The sequence below is a fragment of the Electrona antarctica genome, assembly GCF_951216825.1.
Source record: "Electrona antarctica genome assembly, chromosome: 11".
Lineage (NCBI taxonomy): Eukaryota > Metazoa > Chordata > Actinopteri > Myctophiformes > Myctophidae > Electrona > Electrona antarctica.
This window is the reverse complement of record NC_136792.1, coordinates 48454012-48474285: the sequence shown is the minus strand read 5'-3', so window position 1 is coordinate 48474285 and position 20274 is coordinate 48454012. Positions and strand designations below refer to the sequence as shown.

General features: G+C 42.1%; 1 protein-coding gene across 1 annotated transcript in view; it reads right to left on the bottom strand.

The window, feature by feature from the left end:
- rasa2 (RAS p21 protein activator 2) overlaps positions 1-20274 on the bottom strand; it is an 80043-nt gene that overhangs the window by 18574 nt on the left and 41195 nt on the right. Inside the window, exons 6-19 of the mRNA XM_079514659.1 lie at positions 18722-18805; positions 18082-18154; positions 17885-17961; positions 15908-16009; positions 14560-14713; positions 12919-13067; positions 11940-12054; positions 10630-10704; positions 7363-7486; positions 5593-5699; positions 4771-4857; positions 3429-3506; positions 3230-3303; positions 1945-2051 (exon numbers count right to left, since the gene is read on the bottom strand). Of these exons, the coding sequence (XP_079370785.1) occupies positions 1945-2051; positions 3230-3303; positions 3429-3506; positions 4771-4857; positions 5593-5699; positions 7363-7486; positions 10630-10704; positions 11940-12054; positions 12919-13067; positions 14560-14713; positions 15908-16009; positions 17885-17961; positions 18082-18154; positions 18722-18805 (1406 nt within the window). The remainder of the gene's footprint in view (positions 1-1944; positions 2052-3229; positions 3304-3428; positions 3507-4770; positions 4858-5592; positions 5700-7362; positions 7487-10629; positions 10705-11939; positions 12055-12918; positions 13068-14559; positions 14714-15907; positions 16010-17884; positions 17962-18081; positions 18155-18721; positions 18806-20274) is intronic.

Genomic DNA, 20274 nt, shown 5'->3' with positions numbered 1-20274 from the left:
GTGGGGAGGAATTCATTGGCATAAGGACTAAATTGGGGAGAAAAAGGGGGTAAAAAATAATTGGCTACCTAAAAAAATGGATATGCATGTGTGGTATGCTAAGTTCTAGCTTACATTTATTACATTTTATTACATTTATTTAATATACCAGTAGATCACAAAGGCTGTGAATTAAATTTCCCCCCTCTATATCTCATTCCGAGTGCGTTTGTCTTAACGCCTGTCTGTAACAACAGCACCGCTATTCAAAAGCCCCACATTTTTTAACTATTTTCTGGTCATTTTTAAAGTAGCTCTCATGTCAAAAAAGTGTGGGCAACCCTGCCTTATTCTATGCCCCATGGTACTTACTCCAACCTTGCACTCATTCAAGTCATTCTGGATAAGAGTGTCTGCTAAATGCCTTCATTTTAATAATAATCGTTTCAGCATGTAATACAAATAAATACAAATCACACCCGTGTGAAGTGAGGGGCTTCCAACATTGCTACCAATGTATATATACACATCTTTTATGATGTGATTATCAGACAAAACAAACATGGACAAATCAAACTGTCCATTTCAATGGCTTTTTTTAATGTTTGTGTACTAGAGGCATTTTATTTTTGAGGGGCGCTAGCCCCTCCTATATACAAGTTTGTTTTTCCTTAACCGATTTTGGGCGGGAACCCCTTTTGGTGTTATGCATTATGTTATGCTTTAGCTATTGAAAAATAGCAGATCTACAAGCTCGTAGCGCGCCACCGAGTGGCGCGCTACGAGCTCGTAGGTCTGCTATTTTTGAAAAATCGAAGAACGACTGACATAGAAACATAGCTTTTTCAGAAAACTGTCAGGATGTAGAAGACATTTTTAGAATCAGATCTCAGGTCAAAATGGGTTAAACAATTACTATCTAAGCCTGTGAATCCACAGCATGGAGAAGAACAACCCTGTTTTTATGTTGTGAACGCTCCAGAAATCAACTTGGGTACTTGCTCAGCAGGGAAAGGACATGTGCTTGAAATTACGGATGGAGCTCGTTATCTTTTATTGATAACAAGCACCTTATCGATCAGGCTTAACGAGCCAGGTTCTTATCGAGCCCACTAATCGAGCATTTTCTATTGTTTTGTGGAAAGACGGGAGACGAGAACCCATCCTGAACAGACCCAGTGTCTTTTCACTAAGGGCCCACTAAGGGCCCACTAAGAAAAACAAATAAAGTACTTTTCTAACAGATGGAAGGCAATTGACATTTTTACTTTTGGAAAATAATATTGAAGAAACTGTTAACTGGTTAATGTGTACTGTGTACCGTCACTTTAAAAGCGTCATTTTGTTTACCGGGCATTGCTGGTTGGCAGGTATCAATGCACTTTTAGACTGACTGTTTGTGCCAGTGGGTACTCAATAAGCTTGTTATCTGGTTTTTTCCGGTATCGTGTATTGAGCTCCATCCCTAAATGTCTTCTAAATGTTTTCTTTTTTTTTTAAATAATTTTTATCCCACGATTTTGTAACCCATTTTTCACCCCTGTGTCAATTATCTAATGTGATCCTGGGCTCTACACACCCTCCGCCAACCTGGGGAGAGCAACGGACTTGAACTCATGCTTCCTTCATGCATGAGTGTTCTAAATGTTTTCTGAAATTCCTATGTTTCTATATCAGTGGTGCTCAATATTTCATGTCAAGGACCCCAGGAACTATCTGAATTTGGCCACCGACCCCCCATCTGAAAATATGTTGTTCCAGGGACGCCCCCGGAAGCAACGATTTGAGTTAACAACGTTCGCTCTGAAAGAATATATATTCAAAGATTTGCGCCACATTTTCACGATTTTTCAAAAATAGCAGACCTACAAGCTCGTAGCGCGCGACTCGGTGGCGCGCTATGAGCTTGTAGATCTGCTATTTTTCAATAGCTAAAGCATAACATGGGTTAAAAGGTTGTCTCACCTCTATTTTTGTGGTAGGAAAGCTCCCTGTTGGTCACCTTGAGCCACCTCTTCTTGAAGTTCTTCTTTCCAATGCGTTTCCTCCCCTGGGCTCGTTTATGTACCTCTCTGTGGACAAACAGAAGGTTTATGCACCTCTCTGTGGACAAACAGAAGGTTTATGCACCTCTCTGTGGACAAACAGAAGGTTTATGCACCTCTCTGTGGACAAACAAAAGGTCCTTTCAGATGAGGAGCGAGTAACGCGCCTACTAATTCATTTTCAATGAGACGTGCGTTTCTTTTCTGTACATGCGGAGAAGTTGTGGGGTGACAATGCAAGCGTATTTACACGAGTGCCGTCCCTTGAAATTCGTAGTGTGCGAAACACAAAGAGATCGCAAAAAAAAAAAAAAAAAGAAAAAGACCCTAAGACGTCCCCAGACATCCTGGGCACCCTAGGGTGTCATTATAAAGACGTCTGGAGCCAGCCGGGGTTCCTGATGGAGGGGAAAGGAACTGGTTGGAATAACGTGTTCCTTCCACGCGCTACGTCCAACCAGGGAAAGTCGGACAGGAGCAACTTGGACACTCAGGCATGAAGGAAGCATGAGTTCAAGTCCGTTGCTCTCCCCATGTCCCCCATATATGGGGACTAGGTTGGCGGAGGGTGTGTAGAGCCCAGGATCACATTAGATAATTGACACAGGGGTGAAAAATGGGTTACAAAATCATGGGATAAAAGACGTCTGGAGACGTCTTGGGCACTAAATGTGTATTTAAACTCTTGAGATCATAAAATGATCATTGGTTTCATTTTACACTCTAAAGAGTTAAAGATCTTAAATGGTCCATTTGGTTACCAAATCGCCATCATTTTGGGGACCACCTGGAACGCCCTCAAGGACGACTGGTTGAAAACCACTGATCTGAGCAATGGGCGAGTAAGTTGCACACATTCACCGCTGGGAACTGTCCTCTATTGTTGCACAGATTTACGGTAGAACAAGAGCGGCCATCGGTCTGATACTATAATGTGGAACAGAATACAGATGGTAAGGTAAAAGCTGAACGTATTCTGTCATATTCCACTTAAACAATGCTCCAAGTGACATTTCGTTGGTAAAAGAAAGTTTTTTATTTTTAAAAAAAAACTTCATGTCCCGATGGCAATCATTGCTATAGTGTTTGTTCCGGAACAGGGCGGTCAACCCATTGACCAAATTCACTCAACAGTCAGGGATGTCGCCATTTGAATATGGTCAATAGTTCTCTTCACATTCCACCCTGGTCTTATAGCCACTCACCCTTCCTTCAGAAGAACAGAATCCTCCACCCCATGGGACTCTTTGCTGACGTTAGAGGAAATCTCATCAAGAAACTGGAAAAATAAAGAAAAAATGAATACTTTTCATTGCAAATCTGAGCTAAGATAAGGCAAAAGAAAGAAAAAACATTTTGTGGTTCAAACCATTAAAAAAAAGAGATAATTGTTAAATAAAATACCTTTTTAACTTGTTCAATACACCTTTCTTCTTGGAATGATTTAAAGAAGTCATACATGTAGGTTTCCTTGAAACTAGACTGCAGAGAGAGAATAAATTAATGCCATGGAGGAAATTTGTGGACAAACTGCATTACACTGTTACATGACACACACACACACACACACACACACACACACACACACACGCCCCATCTCATTGCATTAAATTACGTTAAACTCACTTTGCCACTCGATCTGCCACTCACTTCATGCATGTGCATTACCCTCTATTGTCTCCATAATCAAAGCATCTCATGTGTGTCACCAAGTTGAAATGTATATTTGTGCAAAACAGTCTGTGCTCCTTTTTCTCTCAGATAATATTGCAGATTATACGTATTTTGGGGAGCAGCTTTATTCTCGTTAACACATTGTGTGCCCACGCAACACTTTCAAAATAGTAACCCAGGGTGCCCACTTTTTACATTAATTTTTTTTTTTACATATAATATATATATTTTTTTATTTCTTTTTTTTTCTTGGGCACCACATACGGGTAATTCCCAGGACGTCTGTGGATGTCTTGGGCACACAACCTGTAGATCAGCGGTTCCCAAACCTTTTCGTGTCAGACCCCCCATTTGAGGAGATATGCCAGGGACCCCCATAAGAGAAGAGTTATACGGCTCTAGCAGTGATTCTCAACCCTTTTAATTTCAAGGACCCCCAGTTTGACATGCATTAGTCTACGGATCCCCAGTCAATGGAATTGTTATATCTGGGACTCCAATTTATATTGTAATAAAATCAATGTTAAGTTAACTCTGAGAGTGTACAAATGGGACCAAATGGACCCGTTAGGGTCCGTTTGGTCCCATTTCTACACTCTGAGTTACAGACCCAAGGGTCCATTTAGTTCCTATCATTTAGCTGGGGGCCCCCTGGAACTCACTTAAGGACCCCTGGGGGTCCCTGGACCCCACTTTTTGGGAACTTAGCTGAAGGCCCAAAAGATAAATGAGACGTTTGCCCAGGACCCAAACTAGTGCAAATAGCAGCTCACAACACATTGCTTCGCGCCGCGCTGTAAGCTTGTAGATCGGCTATTTTCACTAGTTCTTAAACATTTGTTTTCCAATGTATGGAAGATTCTCCGTTGATTTCTTCATGAAATTACCGAGAAAAAAATCTTTGAATTTTAATTCATAACATCATAACTTATTTTGTTCCAAAATACAAATTAAAAACAAAATGTAGGAAACAAGAAAATATCAAGGGACCCATGACAATGTGTCCGCTACCCACAAATGGGTCCCGACCCAGGGTTTGGGGAAACGGTGCTGCTGTAGATCTAGTTCTTACCAGTTTATTTTTGGACAAACTGCCCCAGCTGCCCAAAGTCTGGATGGTCTTAGAGATGAGTGTGAGAGTGCGTGAAACCTCTGGGTCCTAGAAACAAGTTTAAAGCGAGCAACGTCAACCAAGAGCAGGTCAATGTTATGTCACTGAAGATTGAGAGACAAACTTAAAGAATACACTTCGTTTACTGCATAAATAAACAATCATTTGAACATAAAAAAACAAACGTTAATTATTTAAAAGCAAATGGATTGCATGTTGGATTTGAGACTGGGAGCATTCAAAGAGATTTATGATGAGACAAACAATAGATGTTTTCCACTTGCGTGACGGTTTTGAAAAGATTTCCCTGATTGCGTTGCAATGTCAGATTTAGATAAGAAATACATTCACTTAATCAGAGTTAAATAGGTCAAACTGCTCCACGACAGAACAACCTCTGCAACTGAAAACCGGTGGTTGATTGACATCATCTTTTATCTTCAACACAAGCACTGAGCTAACAAACCATTCAAGTAGAGAGAGAAATATTTTCATTAGCGGTGACATTTAATTTGAATTAACCCATGCTGGGCGGGATCCCTTTTTGGTGTCAGCATTATGTTATGCTTTAGCTATTAAAAAATAGCAGATCTACAAGCTAATAGCGCGCCACCGAGTGGCGCGCTATTAGCTTGTAGGTCTGCTATTTTTGAAAAATCGAAGAGCGACTGACATAGAAACATAGCTTTTTCAGAAAACTGTCAGGATTTAGTAGACATTTTTAGAATCTGATCTCAGGTCAAAATGGTCAAAACACAACAATTAATTTCACACTGCACTCACGGGATGATGAGGACGGAGCTGGAAGGAGTGCGGAGAGAGAACGGCCACGGCGAAGAAACGCAGGAACACAAAGCTGCTGACGGCCGAGTACTGCACGTGTGGATCCGCTTTAATAGGAGGAGAGGAAAGGGAAATATGAAGTTATGAACCATGTGTTGCAGTGGTTTTAATAGGAGGAGAGGAAAGGGAAATATGAACCATGTGTTGCAGTGGTTTTAATAGGAGGAGAGGAAAGGGAAATATGAACCATGTGTTGCAGTGGTTTTAATAGGAGGAGAGGAGAGGGAAATATGAACCATGTGTTGCAGTGGTTGTTTTCAACCTTTGTTCATATCAAGGTCCATTATTTCTTTGGCGTTTGAGCCACACATGATGGGTCTGAGATTTAGCCTCTCAGACCCAACATATTATTTTGTCGTCATTGGATAAGATTTTGTCCACATACAATTCCTCATGCTGTATATGGTGTTGGTACCATTAGGAGAGATAACAGGCAAACGTTGATCAATATAACAATTCTTCTACATTCTTTAATTGTGTAGACTTCTTGTAAATTAAGTAATGCCCTCTCCATCTCTTTTCTTTCTTTCTTTTTAGGCAGAAAGGCACCTGCCGTTTATAACGGGTAATGGAGGATGTGTGTGGTACTACAGTAGATACAATACAATACATAGGTTTGGGAGCTTGAATCTTCATTCCCTTTTTGAAAAGAAGCATTCGAGTTGATTCAATTATAGTCACAGTTTTACAATTCTGGCCTTGTCCAGCATGACATGTTACAACAGTTAGATGAAATTCATGCATTATTAGAAAAAAGGATAGTGTTAAATAGAGACAATGATAGATAAATTATTAAAAAAAAAGAAAAACAGTCCAGCAGTCATGTAAACAAAAACATAAAGTGAATGGCAAATCGAGTGGCAAAGAGAGTTTAACAGCAATCATATTAGACTCTTCTGTTTGGATGTGTAGGCTGTCGATGCCAGCAAGTCGTTTTTTGCCACTTAACACATTTTGTGCCCAAAACGTCTGTGGACGTCCTGGGTATTACCGCACGTGCATAGCCCAAGACGTCTGTGGACGTCTTTGAAAAAAATATATATATATATATATTCTTTTTTTCTTTTTTTTTTTTCTTTTTTTATTCAAAAAAAAAAATCAGAAAAATCAAAACACTTGGTGCCAAAGTTTGTGTTTTCGCCATTGAGAATGCATTTGGCGTTTAAATTAAATAACTCAGAAACTATAAAACATTTCAAAGTAAAAAGTTCCAGCATGTGTCTCCACAGTCAGCTGAATTATAAAAAATGTGAATGGATTTTCTAGGTGAAAGTGATTTTGGGCAGTTTTGCGTGGGCTCTCAATGTGTTAATAGGAATTCCCGCATAACTTCCGGGTTTGATGATGATGTCACGCGCATACCCTCTATACTGTAAGTAAATGAATAAAAGTCTGTATATATTTACAGATCTACAAGCTCATAGCGCGCCACCGAGTGGCGCGCTACGAGCTTGTAGGTCTGCTATTTTTGAAAAGTCGTGAAAATGCGGCACAAATCTTTGAATATATATTCTTTCAGAAGACTTTTTTTTAATTTCGAGGTCAGGCCTAAATGGGTTAACCGGCCACGCTTGTCGGACTGTTGTTAGTACGTCTGAACAATGTACACCACAGCATGCACCCCGTCGTAATGGCGGTGCGTAAGGAACGCCACTCTGTCCCCATAAAGGACAGATAAGGAAGGGAAATACCACTGGTTGTAAAAGTCACCTGGAAAACGTTTCGATGCCATTTGTCTCAGCGACCTGAAGATGTCACACATAAGAGGCGGACAGGATGCACTGGACTGGGTGATGGAGGAGAAGATCTTTTGGACATAACCCTGGAGGTTTTCCTGAAGAGAAGAAGACCACACACACACATTCTGTAAGAGCCATTATGACCTAATGTTTTCCTGATTGACAATGTCACTGCAGTTTGGTCAATGTCAAGGCCAGCCCAGGTATTTAACCAGGCTCCTGATCAGGCACAGGTATTGCCAGTAGAGTTCTCATCGGGCCTGAAAATTAAGGCCCGGCCCTACCCTACCCTAACTGGGTCGGCCCGAGGTCCGGGCCGACCCTAACAATTACCATAATATCAGGCCCGAAAACCCGAAAAAGCCCGAGTGAAAAAAAAGAGAAAAAAAAGGAAAAAGAAAAATGCCACTATATGGCCACGGCGCCGTGGATTATTGAGACGACCGTGTCAGAGAACGCACTAATAGTCTAGTCGCCGAAATAAAGGATTTATGTAACTCACGTTAATTGGCTGATAATGTTCCATTTTCAACATTCTAATGGTTTCCAGCAATTTCCAGGGGTGAGTAAACATCTTCTGAATCAAAGTAGCAGCGATCCTCTGAAGTGACGCAGTTAATTATGTCCAATAGGCTACTGGCAATATTATGACAATTGTCAACTTGGCTATAATCTACTAGGTTACTGTATAGTTTACATTAATCATTGCCTCTCAAACCCACATACCACGCGTAATGTGCGTTGCCTAACCAAAAGAACAGACATACAAACCATCAACATGCCGCTCGATGGCGTGTCGAGTCTGTCGACAGCTTGCAGATCTTTTATTTTGGGCAGTGGGCACACAACGAGGCGCGCTGCGCTACGATGGGGAAATTAAATAGCTCAGCTGTACAGCGCGCTGCGATACGATTTGTAAAGCAAATAGCTGTAGCCTACAGTGTGACTGTAACATTGCTTGGTCATCATGTAACTATATTACGTGCAGGCGCTTTCATAGTTATATGGAGCATTTACCGTTGATTAGGTAGCCTAATTTAGCTTATTCACCCAGCTGGGTTCAACGAGACAGCAGTGTCTCGTTAAGCCCCGACGTTTCCAAAACGAGCTATTGCGGATAAATCGATGGTCTTATAAAACATTTAAGCATATGGCAAGTTGACTTAAGTTATATAGTTGATGCTGAGCAGTAAGCAGCTCATTTGGTTGGCAAACCAGAGGCCAGCCAGCGGTAGCAAGTTCAACAACCACCGTTCTATTCTGTCACTTTGGTGCGCTGCTGCTGATCATCGCCTCCTCCTCCTTCAGTCACATATAGTATAATAGCCTAAACTGTAAAAGTTAATCGCCAACATTCACCAGCTCAGCCCTCTTCATATTAAATAAATACATTACACAAACAACATAATTGTAATTTTTGTTATAATAAAATTATATAAAAAATAAAAAATAAACACACGGACTAATTATCGTGCATTTTGGGCCCGGCCCTACCCGAAAATGTCGGGCCGGGCCGGGTTCGGGCAGAGATTGAGAACTCTAATTGCCAGTGGCAGACGGCAGAGGCTAACAGTTTTCCCACTGTGTTCAGGAGGGCTGGTCGCCTGTGTTTGTTACAGTTTATTTCTTATTATTTTATCTGTATGTTGTATAGGAAAATTACTGCAGAAAATAAAGTAAAGTTAAACTCAACGGACATGTTTTGGAGATCAGTTTGTACTGGCACAGTGGCACACGTGAGAACTTCCACCTGGCCGTCGGCAACCAGTAGTGCCATTAAGTATAGGACTTTAGGCACTACACATTCTATACAACTCCTTTAGTGAAGACATTCTAGTGACCGCTTCTTCATTCCCCATGTTACTGCTAAATGCCGAACCATGAAAACCAACAGCCCCTTTTCAAAAAGGGGCCCGACCACAAAACAAATTATAATTCAACATCAGTGTCACAAAAAAAACCAACTTGAAAATCATTAATTTGTGCGACAAAGTATAAACAAGGCTTCACACCAACACAGTCAGTAGCACGGTACCACACACACAAACTTTCAGTCCATCTGTCAAAGTTAAGTGAATACGTTTACTGGGGCGCAGCGGCTCAGGGGTACAGTTGTGGTAGATAAAGGCGCTGTATAAATGCACCATTTACCATTTAAGTTTAGTCTCACATGTTGTATGCATGTGCATGTGGGAATTGGTGGGAAGTGCGACTATAATGGATACTTAGTAACTAACCTTATCCAAATGTGGGTTTATTTTGGCTATATCATAATTTGTCTGTAGTATTTGTAATGTAGTCAGCATCCATTCAACTATTCAGATGTCCATTCATTCTAAGAAAAAAAGAAAACATTTTGCTTGTAAAAAAAAAAAAAAAGAGGAAAAAAGAAAAAGAAAAATCACACCCGTTTGAAGTGAGGGGCGATCTTATCATCATCATCTCATTCAGACCAATCAGATTTTGTGTCCTCGCCTTTATCTTCAATGTTTGTGTTACGCAATGTTTGCGTTTACACGGACACGTCAAAATTGTCCAGTCATTGTCAATGGGATTTAATGTTTATGTAGGACAACGTTTGTGTTAGCACATACACTAAAAGCTGGACATAGGAGGGGCCATCGCCCCTCAACAAAAAAAAACATGACTCCTGCAGACTCCTGCTCAGAGTGTGCAAGATAGCCAACATCCTACTGATGATGCAAGCCAAGATAGCAAACATCCTCCTTATGATGCAAGCCAAGATACCCAACATCCTACTGACGACAGGGCTGGACTGGCCACAGGACGTACCGGGCTTATTCCCGGTGGGCCGCGACCGTTGACAGGCAGGCAGGCCAATAGGCGGCAGGCCACCAGGAAAGGTCCGGGCGTGCTGCCATTCTGCCAGTGCCATCATTATAATTTCACTCTACCTGTATCAGTGACAAATAAACCCTCTACAAAAGGGTTGTGTAGTTGTCTGTTGGTTTGTATCATTTATGTTGTTCTGTAAAAGTGGTGGTATTAGTGCTTGTTTGTTTGTGTGTGCCACGACGGAGTGGGCGGTAGAGTTTCTGCTATCTGCGCGCTGGTTGTGGTGGGCCGAATTTTTGTCCCAGTCCAGCCCTGACCGACGATGCAAGCCAAGATACCCAACATCCTACTGACGATGCAAGCCAAGATACCCAACATCCTACTGACGATGCAAGCCAAGATAGCCAACATCCTACTGACGATGAAAGCCAAGATGATTTACCTTGTTGACTTCCACGTTATCTCCTTCCTTCAGTTTGATGGGGTCAATCTCACATGTTCTATTGGATTCACAGATCTACAAAAAAAAACATGATATGGGAAAGAGTGAAAGCAAATAATATATTGTCAGACCAAACTGGTGGCAGATTTATTTTAGAAATTTGAACGGACGAAAGGATAAAAGAGTAAACAAGGCAGTGTTGTATTGGTTTAACATTTTGTTTTAGGGCAATAGCAGGCTCATTTATAAAAATAGAAATTTCTCTAAAAGAGAAAACCAGCACTCACGGAACTCATGTTTTAAGGCACTCTTAATTCAGCGTTGTCACATGAAGGCTTGAACGCCGAAACGCGTTCGTTGCTGCTGCTCTGCAGCATACCATGTCAACAATTAAATAAATTAAGAGTGCCTTAAAACATGAGTTCCGTGAGTGCTGGTTTTCTCTTTTAGAGAAATTTCTATTTAAGTTATTTACCCGACCGCGCACCCGGTAAGAATGCTCAAGAAGTTTGAGACTGTTTGGAGTTGTGCGGGCTATATCTTGATATAATTTATTTTAAACATTGATTTAAAAAAGGCCAATTTGACTGAGGATTACCATAGAAGCTGCACCATATTAGCTTGTACAATTGTCTCGTATGACATGCCGTTCAACATGGATGCAAAAAAAACGAAATTCTAAAGGTACACCAAGTGAATGTGACAATATTCACGTGGAAGCGAGCATGGAATCCTCTCCACGTTTGAGTAAATGGTCACGCCCCCTTCTACTAACTAGTAGCACGGGATAAAGTACAGTTTTAGACCGCGACAGAGCGGTGCCATCTCAAGCGAACGAGAGACACCACGAGAGACACCATCGAGTGGGCTAAAACGAGCGAGTTGCCGTGTCGAACGTTGCAAGTTCGCTTGGCCGAGTTGCGACCCGACAAGGACAGAATAGTGAGTCATTTTCTGGTGAGAGCGTTTGCCCCGACTGCCACTCAAAGTGGCTACTGGCCAATCACAGCGCGTCCTTGCACAAGTGCACTGGCCAATCACAGCGCATCCTTAACCCATTCTGACCTGAGATCAGATTCTAAAAATGTCTTCTACATCCTGACAGTTTTCTGAAAAAGCTATGTTTCTATGTCAGTCGTTCTTCGATTTTTCAAAAATAGCAGACCTACAAGCTCGTAGCGCGCCACTCGGTGGCGCGCTATGAGCTTGTAGATCTGCTATTTTTCAATAGCTAAAGCATAACATAATGCTAACACCAAAAGAGAATGCCATGCTCGTGGGTTTTTAATTCAAGCTTCAGCGCTTCATACCTCGTCTATTACAGGCTTCAGTGTAACGGTCAGGTAACTCTTCCCCACGATCTTCATCATGTCATCGATGCAGCGCGCTGCCAGCGAGTTGCCACGGAATATGGTGTTGGCCTCCCTGAACAAAACAAGAATAGAATACATATATGTGTCCAGGGCAGGAACAGAAATCATTGACACCTGAGAGACCAGATTCTACAAATGACTTCTAAATCATGACAGTTTTCTGAAAAACCCATGTTTCTATATATCAGTGGTTCTCAAACTATTTCATGTCAAGCACCCCAAAAATGATATGTGCTATACTGCTGCTCCACGACAACCGTCTGGTGCCCTTTGTCATAAGCACTGTACGCCCTTAGCATAGAGTGTGGTATAGAGGTATCCCTGGCATCCCTGCATCAGTATAAAGGGTGTTGAGCTGTCCAAAAACAGTGGCGAAAACCCTTTTTGCAATATCGTTTCCAAAAAGTAAATGTATGAGAAGCGAGCTACAGATGCTAAACTTAGGACAGGCACTTAACATTTTTAGATAGGGGTGAAGCAACCGCTTTACATAGCTTATGAAGTTAGCCAGTAACATGTTTTTGTCGGAAGTTGCAACCGGAGGAGAGGCACCATTTAGCGCCTCCCCTGGTCGAATGTCGAGTGAACTGAAGTCATTTGGAAAATCGACTTTCGACCGTTACTGGCCAACTTCATAAGCTATGTAAAGTAAGTTTGTTGCACCCCTGTCTAAAAGGTTTACGTGCCCGTCCTAAGTTTATCATCTGTAGCTTGCCTTCTATAACTTTACTTTATGGAAACGATACTGCGAAAAGGGGTTTTTGGACGGCTCAACGCCCTGTTCTACCGATGCGGGGATACCACTATACAGAACCTCTTCTCGGAGCCTTAGAGCATCGAGCGAGGTTCCAAACGGGCCTATAGGCTAGGTGGGACTAGGTCAGCCCTAAACACGTGCATGCGTGTGTGAACTCACTGCGTGTTGTCCAGCTCCAGGGCTACCACGGCAGAGACAAAGGGCACTAGCCGGTTGTGGTGGAGCAGCAGTCTGACCACCGGCAGCACGGCCTCGTAACGCTCCCTACAAATGTCCCCCAGGATATGGGCTGCCGACGCCGAAATGGGCTTATAACGGGGGAGAGAGAGAGAGATGGAGTGAGTGAGAGAGAGGACAGAAAGTTGTTAGATTGTGAACAAAATGTGAAATTAAAAAATTAGTAACTGACAAAAGAGAAATACCAAAAGTAATTATCATCATGATGGTATTAATCTTCTCAATCAGCGTCATTAATATACCGTTCTGGGCCTATAATTAAATCTTACTCACGTCGGTTGTGAGTAAGTAATGCTTCCGTTTTATTTTTTAAAGTACTTTGTTAACAAAGCTGAAGACCCAGGAGGATAGATCATTTTCCGTGGAATGATCTTCCAGTAGGTCTGACCTTCGATCGTTTTTTTTCTTCGAAGCTTCTAGCCCTAAAAACGAGCGAAATCCGAAGCTTCGACAACGGGCGGGGGTGGGATGGGATGGGGGGATTAAATAATGAGTCAGTGATTCATGAATGGTGGAGCTCCATCACATGGCTTTGAAGGGTGGCAGATCTACAAGCTCTCAACATGTCATGCTGCAATGCGTTTTGGGCTTGTACTTCAACTTCTAAGTACTAGTACTTAATCCATTAGGCCTGACGTCGAAATTTAAAAAATGTCTTCTAAATTGACAGTTTTCTGAAAGATGTTTCTGTATCAGTGGTGCTCAATATTTCATGTCAAGAACCCCAAAAATGATATGTAATTGGCCACCGACTCCCATCTGAAAATATACAGAAGCAAAGATTTGAGTTAAAAACGTTCGCTCTGAAAGAATATAAATTCAAAGATGTGCCATATTTTCACGATTTTTCAAAAATAGACCTACAAGCTCGTAGATCTGCTATTTTTCAATAGCTAAATTACAAATCCATTTGGCAATTCTATATATGGATTAGTTTTTACGTCCTGAGACCCCATCCAGGACATGCCTTCAGATGCGCCTCCTCAGGAGACTTGGCTCAGATCTGAACCCGTTGTGACCGCATGCTCTTTCTGACGTTCAAACCCCAGGCAGGGTTCGAACCCACAACCTTCTGCATGAATGGGGGGGTGTGGGGGGTAGCCCCATCTGTTAGACCGTCTCAAACCGTACCCGTGTACTATATCATTTTTGTCACCGAGCGTACAGAACTTTGGGCCAATGCCGTTGTTTTAAATGTGCTTTATGAATGAAGTGGATTGGATTGGAAATGTGTTATATCATTGTTTATAATCAATTATAAATGATATTAATTATTAACCCATTTTGGGCGGGAACCCCTTTTGGTGTTAGCATTATGTTATGCTTTAGCTATTGAAAAATAGCAGATCTACAAGCTCATAGCGCGCCACCGAGTGGCTCGCTACGAGCTTGTAGGTCTGCTATTTTTGAAAAATCAAAGAACCACTGACATAGAAACATAGCTTTTTCAGAAAACTGTCAGGATTTAGAAGACATTTATAGAATCGTTCCCAGGTCAAAATGGGTTAATGAATAATACTAATATAATGATGGTGCAGCAGCTAACTGTTGCTAGCTCGTTACCTTGACGTCTGGGGCCTTGAGCAGCAGGTTGCAGAGTGGCGTGTAGCAGGCAGATGGCAGCACCGTGTCCTCCGTGTAGGTCACGTTGAGACGCAGGGAACCCATATCGTCTGATTTGGACTTGTTCCCGTTCCCTTTGGGCTGGAGGAGATACCTATGGTTCACAGGCACATTCGCTCAAATGTACTGTGTATATATTATATATACACACACACACACACACACACACACACACAACTCTAACTCCTAATATTAGTGTATTCCTTTGAATGGCTGCAGAGTACAACATTTAGGCAAACTCGGCAGTATATGTGAAAGCATTTCCGTGTGCTAAACATAAGAAAACACACTATTGGTAATTGGTAATTAGCATTTTGGCCTACAACATATGCTTTGACCATGAAGTCAAATGTGATAAAAACCAATGCTATAATAATTCAATATGATTATTTAACCCATTTTGGGCGGGAACCCCTTTTGTGTGTTAGCATGTTGTTATGCTTTAGCTATTGAAAAATAGCAGATCTACAAGCTCATAGCGCGCCACTAATCGAAGAACCACTGACATAGAAACATAGCTTTTTCAGAAAACTGTCAGGATGTAGAAGACATTTTTAGAATCTGATCTCAGGTCAAAATGGATTAACAGAAAACACACCAATGGGGAGACAGTCATAGAGGAACAGAGAGGTTATTTTAACACATTCAGACCGCATGACGTGTGGGAACGTAATAACTAATCCAACCGACGGTTCCAAAGGACATGTGTACACGTCCTAGCGCTTTTTCATTGATAAACGGGAAGAAAATATTCTGATTATTTTTATGTATATCCATCAGATCAAAACCACGGAGAGCGTCCTAGATTAGCAGATACGAGGCATTCTTTCTGCCGCAGTAATGAGGAAGTGAACGGGACGCTGATATGAACGAAGAGCGAATCATGCGGTGGCCTTGGAGTCCCACTCAAAAAAATAAAAAAAAGGAAAGCATTCAGAATATTCTTCTCTCGTTTGATATCATTGAAGATGCGCTAGGACGTGTACACACGTCATTGCAACCCGTCGGTTGGATTGCTTATGACGTGTGGACACGTCGGATGGACGGAACCTGTTAACCTGTTAACATTTTGGGCGGGAACCCCTTTTGGTGTTAGCAAAAGGAACCCCTTTTATTATTAGCTCATAGCGCGCCACCGAGTGGCGCGCTACGAACTTTTAGGTCTGCTATTTTTGAAAAATCAAAGAACCACTGACATAGAAACATAGCTCTTTCAGAAAACTGTCAGGATGTAGAAGACATTTTTAGAATCTGATCTCAGGTCAAAATGGGTTAAAGTGGCACTTACCAGGCCTTATGAATATGGTCGTTCCGCAAGATCTTGACAGATACCCGTGTCTCTCCGAGAAACACGTCCTGAGCCAGATTCCCATTGTTCCATAAATCAACTCTGCAGAATGGAGAATGAGAAAAGTCTACTCTTAAAAATCACAATGTGAAATGTAGTACAGTGGTTCCCAAACCTTTTCATGTAAAGGACCCCTAAATTGACACTAATTAGACCACAGACCCCCCATTTGAAGAGATAATGCCAGGGACCCCCATAAGAGAAGATTTTTACGGCTCTCGCAGCGATTCTCAACCCGTTTAATTTCAAGGACCCCCAGTTTGACATGCAATAGTCTACAGACCCCCATTTAATGGCATTTATATCTCTAATTTATATTGAAAAATCAATGTTAATTTAACTCTGAGAGTGTACACATGGAACCAAATGGGCTTGTTAGGGTACATTTGGTTCCATTTGTACACTCTCAGACCCCTTTTCCACCGGTTGGTTCCCACTGGGAACCGGTTCAGTTCTTTTTGGTTTTTAGTCCATCAGCCAGAGCTCCAAAATGTGTGGGCAAACTATACCCTATATTAAAGTAAATTAATACATGATAACCCTTCTACAGTAGTAGCTTTTTCATATTTTCGATTATTTTCCTACATAATGCCTCATTTGCATATTTAAACATGTAAAATTTGTAATACAATAAATCATTGTCTTCGTGTAAGTACTCAATTGGGGAAGTTTCATGGTGATAACAATCTAATATAGGTATGGTTTTTGCCCACTCAATTCATAATTAACGTTTCAATTTTGGAGCTCTGGCTCATGGACTAAGAACCAAAAAGAACTGAACCGGTTCCCATTGGGAACCAACCGGTGGAAAAGGGGCCTCAGAGTTACAGAACCATTAGGTCCATTTTGGTTCCAAACTATCAAGTAGCTGGGGACCGCCGGAACTCCCTCAAGGACCCCTTGGTTGTACCCGGACCCCACTTTGAGAACCACTGATGTAGTACATCAAATTTGCAAATTTCAAACCACGTCTGCTGGAATGTCATTTTGTAGTTTCTGTACAGCATGACCAAAGAACAATGCACACTAAAAACAAAAAACGAAAAGTAAAATACAAAAAAAGACTCCTGAGGCTTAACCCATTCTGGGAGGGAACCCCTTTTGGTGTTTTAACTAAAGCATTATGTTATACTTTAGCTATTCAAAAATAGCAGACCTACAAGCTCATAGCGCGCCACTTTGTGGCGCGCTATGAGCTTGTAGGTCTGCTATTTTTGAAAAAACGTGAAAATGCGGCACAAATCTTTGGAATATATATTCTTTCAGAATACTTTTTTATTTTATTTCGACGTCAGGCCTAAATGACTTAATTGCCTTTGCCTGCTTTAGGTATGAAAGCCAAGACACTGCAAAACCCGTGCAATGAAACCAACTCAAAAATCCAAACCTCAAAACCATGCATGGGTGTTTATTACCTCTTAACCCCGTCTAGCCTTACCCAGTAAGCTACGAGTCCACCTTGAGGAGGGGGAGATCTACTGTAAGAGACAAGCCTCAACAAATCCTTAACCAAAACACAAAACAAAACAAAAGAACCGCTCTCTATGAGTTAAGGCAGAACATTTGAACTTTAAACTCTTGTCAAGCCAGCCAGTGAAAGAGATGGGTGAAGAAGGACAAATAATAAAAGCTATATGGACAATGGACATGAACATGAGTTCATGTCCATGACTTTTAGGGCCGATTCATACTCCTATTTTAGAGCCGAATAAAAGTCGGTTCGGGTTCTGTAGAGCCTACAATGTGACGTCATTTGAGGTTCGGGGGGGGGGGGGGGGGGGGGGGGGTACAGTCCTAAAGTCGGCTCTTCGGTGCTACTGAAAGTTTCTGACGAGCCGAAATCATTTCGGCACTACAGCGGTAAAATAGGAGTATGAATCGACCCTTACAGTTTTGGTGGAACCGTGGAAAACCTACTTTATCTCTAGTTTCTCAATGTCCTCCTCTTCCACTTGAAAATGTGACTTTTTTGAGTAGCTGCTGGACCGTGTGACCTTAGGGATGGAGAACATAGGTTTAGTTTTCAATCGATTCTATCAAGCCAGTCCAATGCAGTTAAATATGTACTAGTATATTCAGACACCGGACGAAGAAACAGAGATACTTGAATGTACCTCAAAGAAGAAGGTTTCCTCAAAAAGTGGGTTGCTGGTTTTCTTCTTTACTTTTGTTTTCTTCTGGTCTGACCTGTGAAAACCAGTTGGAACAAGTTTTTAATTTGATTTCTTCCGGTCTGACCTGTGTGTGTGTGTGTGTGTGTGCGTGTGCATGTGCGTGTGTGTGTCTCTCTCTCTGGTGTGGGGTGTGAGTGTCGCTTTACGTCACATCGCAAAAACCCAGCGGTTTACGCTACGTCGCAAAAATCATTGCTGTGGAAACAGATATTTGTAGCAGCTCGGTGCTTGTGTGTGATATATGAGCAGTTAAAGCACCATTCTGTCGCGGGTAATTGCGAGTAGTTGAATGGCGAATCATCACTGGAGCGGCGTTTGGGCCCAAGACGGGCGGGAACCCCTTTTGGTGTTAGCATTATGTTATGCTTTAGCTATTGAAAAATAGCAGATCTACAAGCTCATAGCGCGCCACCGAGTGGCGCGCTACGAGCTTGTAGGTCTGCTATTTTTGGAAGATCGAAGAACGACTGACATAGAAACATAGCTTTTTCAGAAAACTGTCAGGATGTAGAAGACATTTTTTAGAATCTGATCTCAGGTCAAAATGGGTTAAGAGGATTGGCAAACAGCAGTCAGTTACCTGGCAGGTCCAACGAGTGATACGGTGGCGTAGGGGTCACAGTTCTGCCCACTTATCAAAGGCAAACCCTGACATTCAATTATCCTGTGAGGTGGAGGAGACAGGGAAAGGATCAAATATAAAATTAATACATACAACACCTTAACTATTCTACTTCCAATGATCCTGTGAGCTGGAGGAGACAGGGAAAGGATCAAATAGAAAATTAAGATACTTTTTCTTTTTCTTTTTACCAGCTGCTGTGTAAGCACAGCTGGTCAATGTTCTCTCTGCGGTGCTTTCACGCCCACTTGCTGTAGTTGAGACCCATGTTTCTCATTGGCTGTACCGACAACCTATCGTCCTGATTAGTTGCCTCGTCTCTAGGCAACCACACACTTTTTGCCTCTAGCCGACCTCTCAGCCATGGGATATAAGGCAGCATGCTGGTAATTAATTGATGTCATCAATTCTTGTTTAACCACAATCCTTATGTTCTTTAATGCCGTGTTAAATGGACACCTTCTAATAGAAAACGTTGGGTTTGGGAAATGAAATGAAATGATTACTATATTTACCCAGGGTATCTGGGCTAAGCTCAAGAACTTGTTTCCAGCCAGGCCCTGCTCATAGAACATTTCATCGTAGTGGTTCAATGCCTTGTTCAAGGGCACTTCAGCGGTGGTAATTTTAACGTGTCGGACCGCTGATTCGAACTGGCGACCTTCCGGTATCAAGACCGCTCCGCAATCCGTTCGGCCACCGCTGCCACATAAAAAACTAGGGAAGAACAGACTCAACAGTTGCTCCTGTTGCAACCGTTTGCTTTCCTATCGTCTTTCACCCGGCACCTTTTTGAGTGGTGCAACCACTCCAAGGAACAGCAATGTCCGTGTTAACCCATGTGTTAACCTATGTGTGTGGATATGTGTGTGGCTATGAGTACCAGGAGGGGCAAAAGTGGCGCTGTTGTGCCAGAAACAGAGAGAGAGAGATAGTGTTGCACTGTTGCCTAGTGCTAATTACAGAGAGAGAGAGAGAGAGAGGCAGGGGGAGATGGGAGTTGCACTACTCAGTTCACACAGGTGTGATTTGTTGCCAACAGGGAGCTCACTAACTCAGTGCTTCAGGTAATGACAAACAACCATTGTGTAAGGCACCTTTAACAGGATATGGCTGATTAAGATGAAGCCACCAGAGAATCCTAATAAGCCCATCCTCTCACTACTCGGTGAGGTTGAGAGACAAGGACTAGCAAACTGGCAGGATGTTTGTGTATCATTTGCCTGCTGGGAGTCATGGCGATATCATTCTCTGTAGAGTGCATCTCTCACAACTCCCAGGGGCCCGGCTATTTCCGTCCAGTCACCCCTTATATCCCTAAACTTCTTTGCCGTTCTTTTACTATTTTGAAAAACGTTAAAAAAATGTGTTCAACTAGCCGATCTATCATGATTAGTATCATGGGTAACACCTGTGTAGGAAGTAGGGAAGGGGCCCCAAGTTCTTTCCAAAATTGCGTGTGCATAGAGCCAATTAACCCATTTTGGGCGGGAACCCCTTTTGGTGTTAGC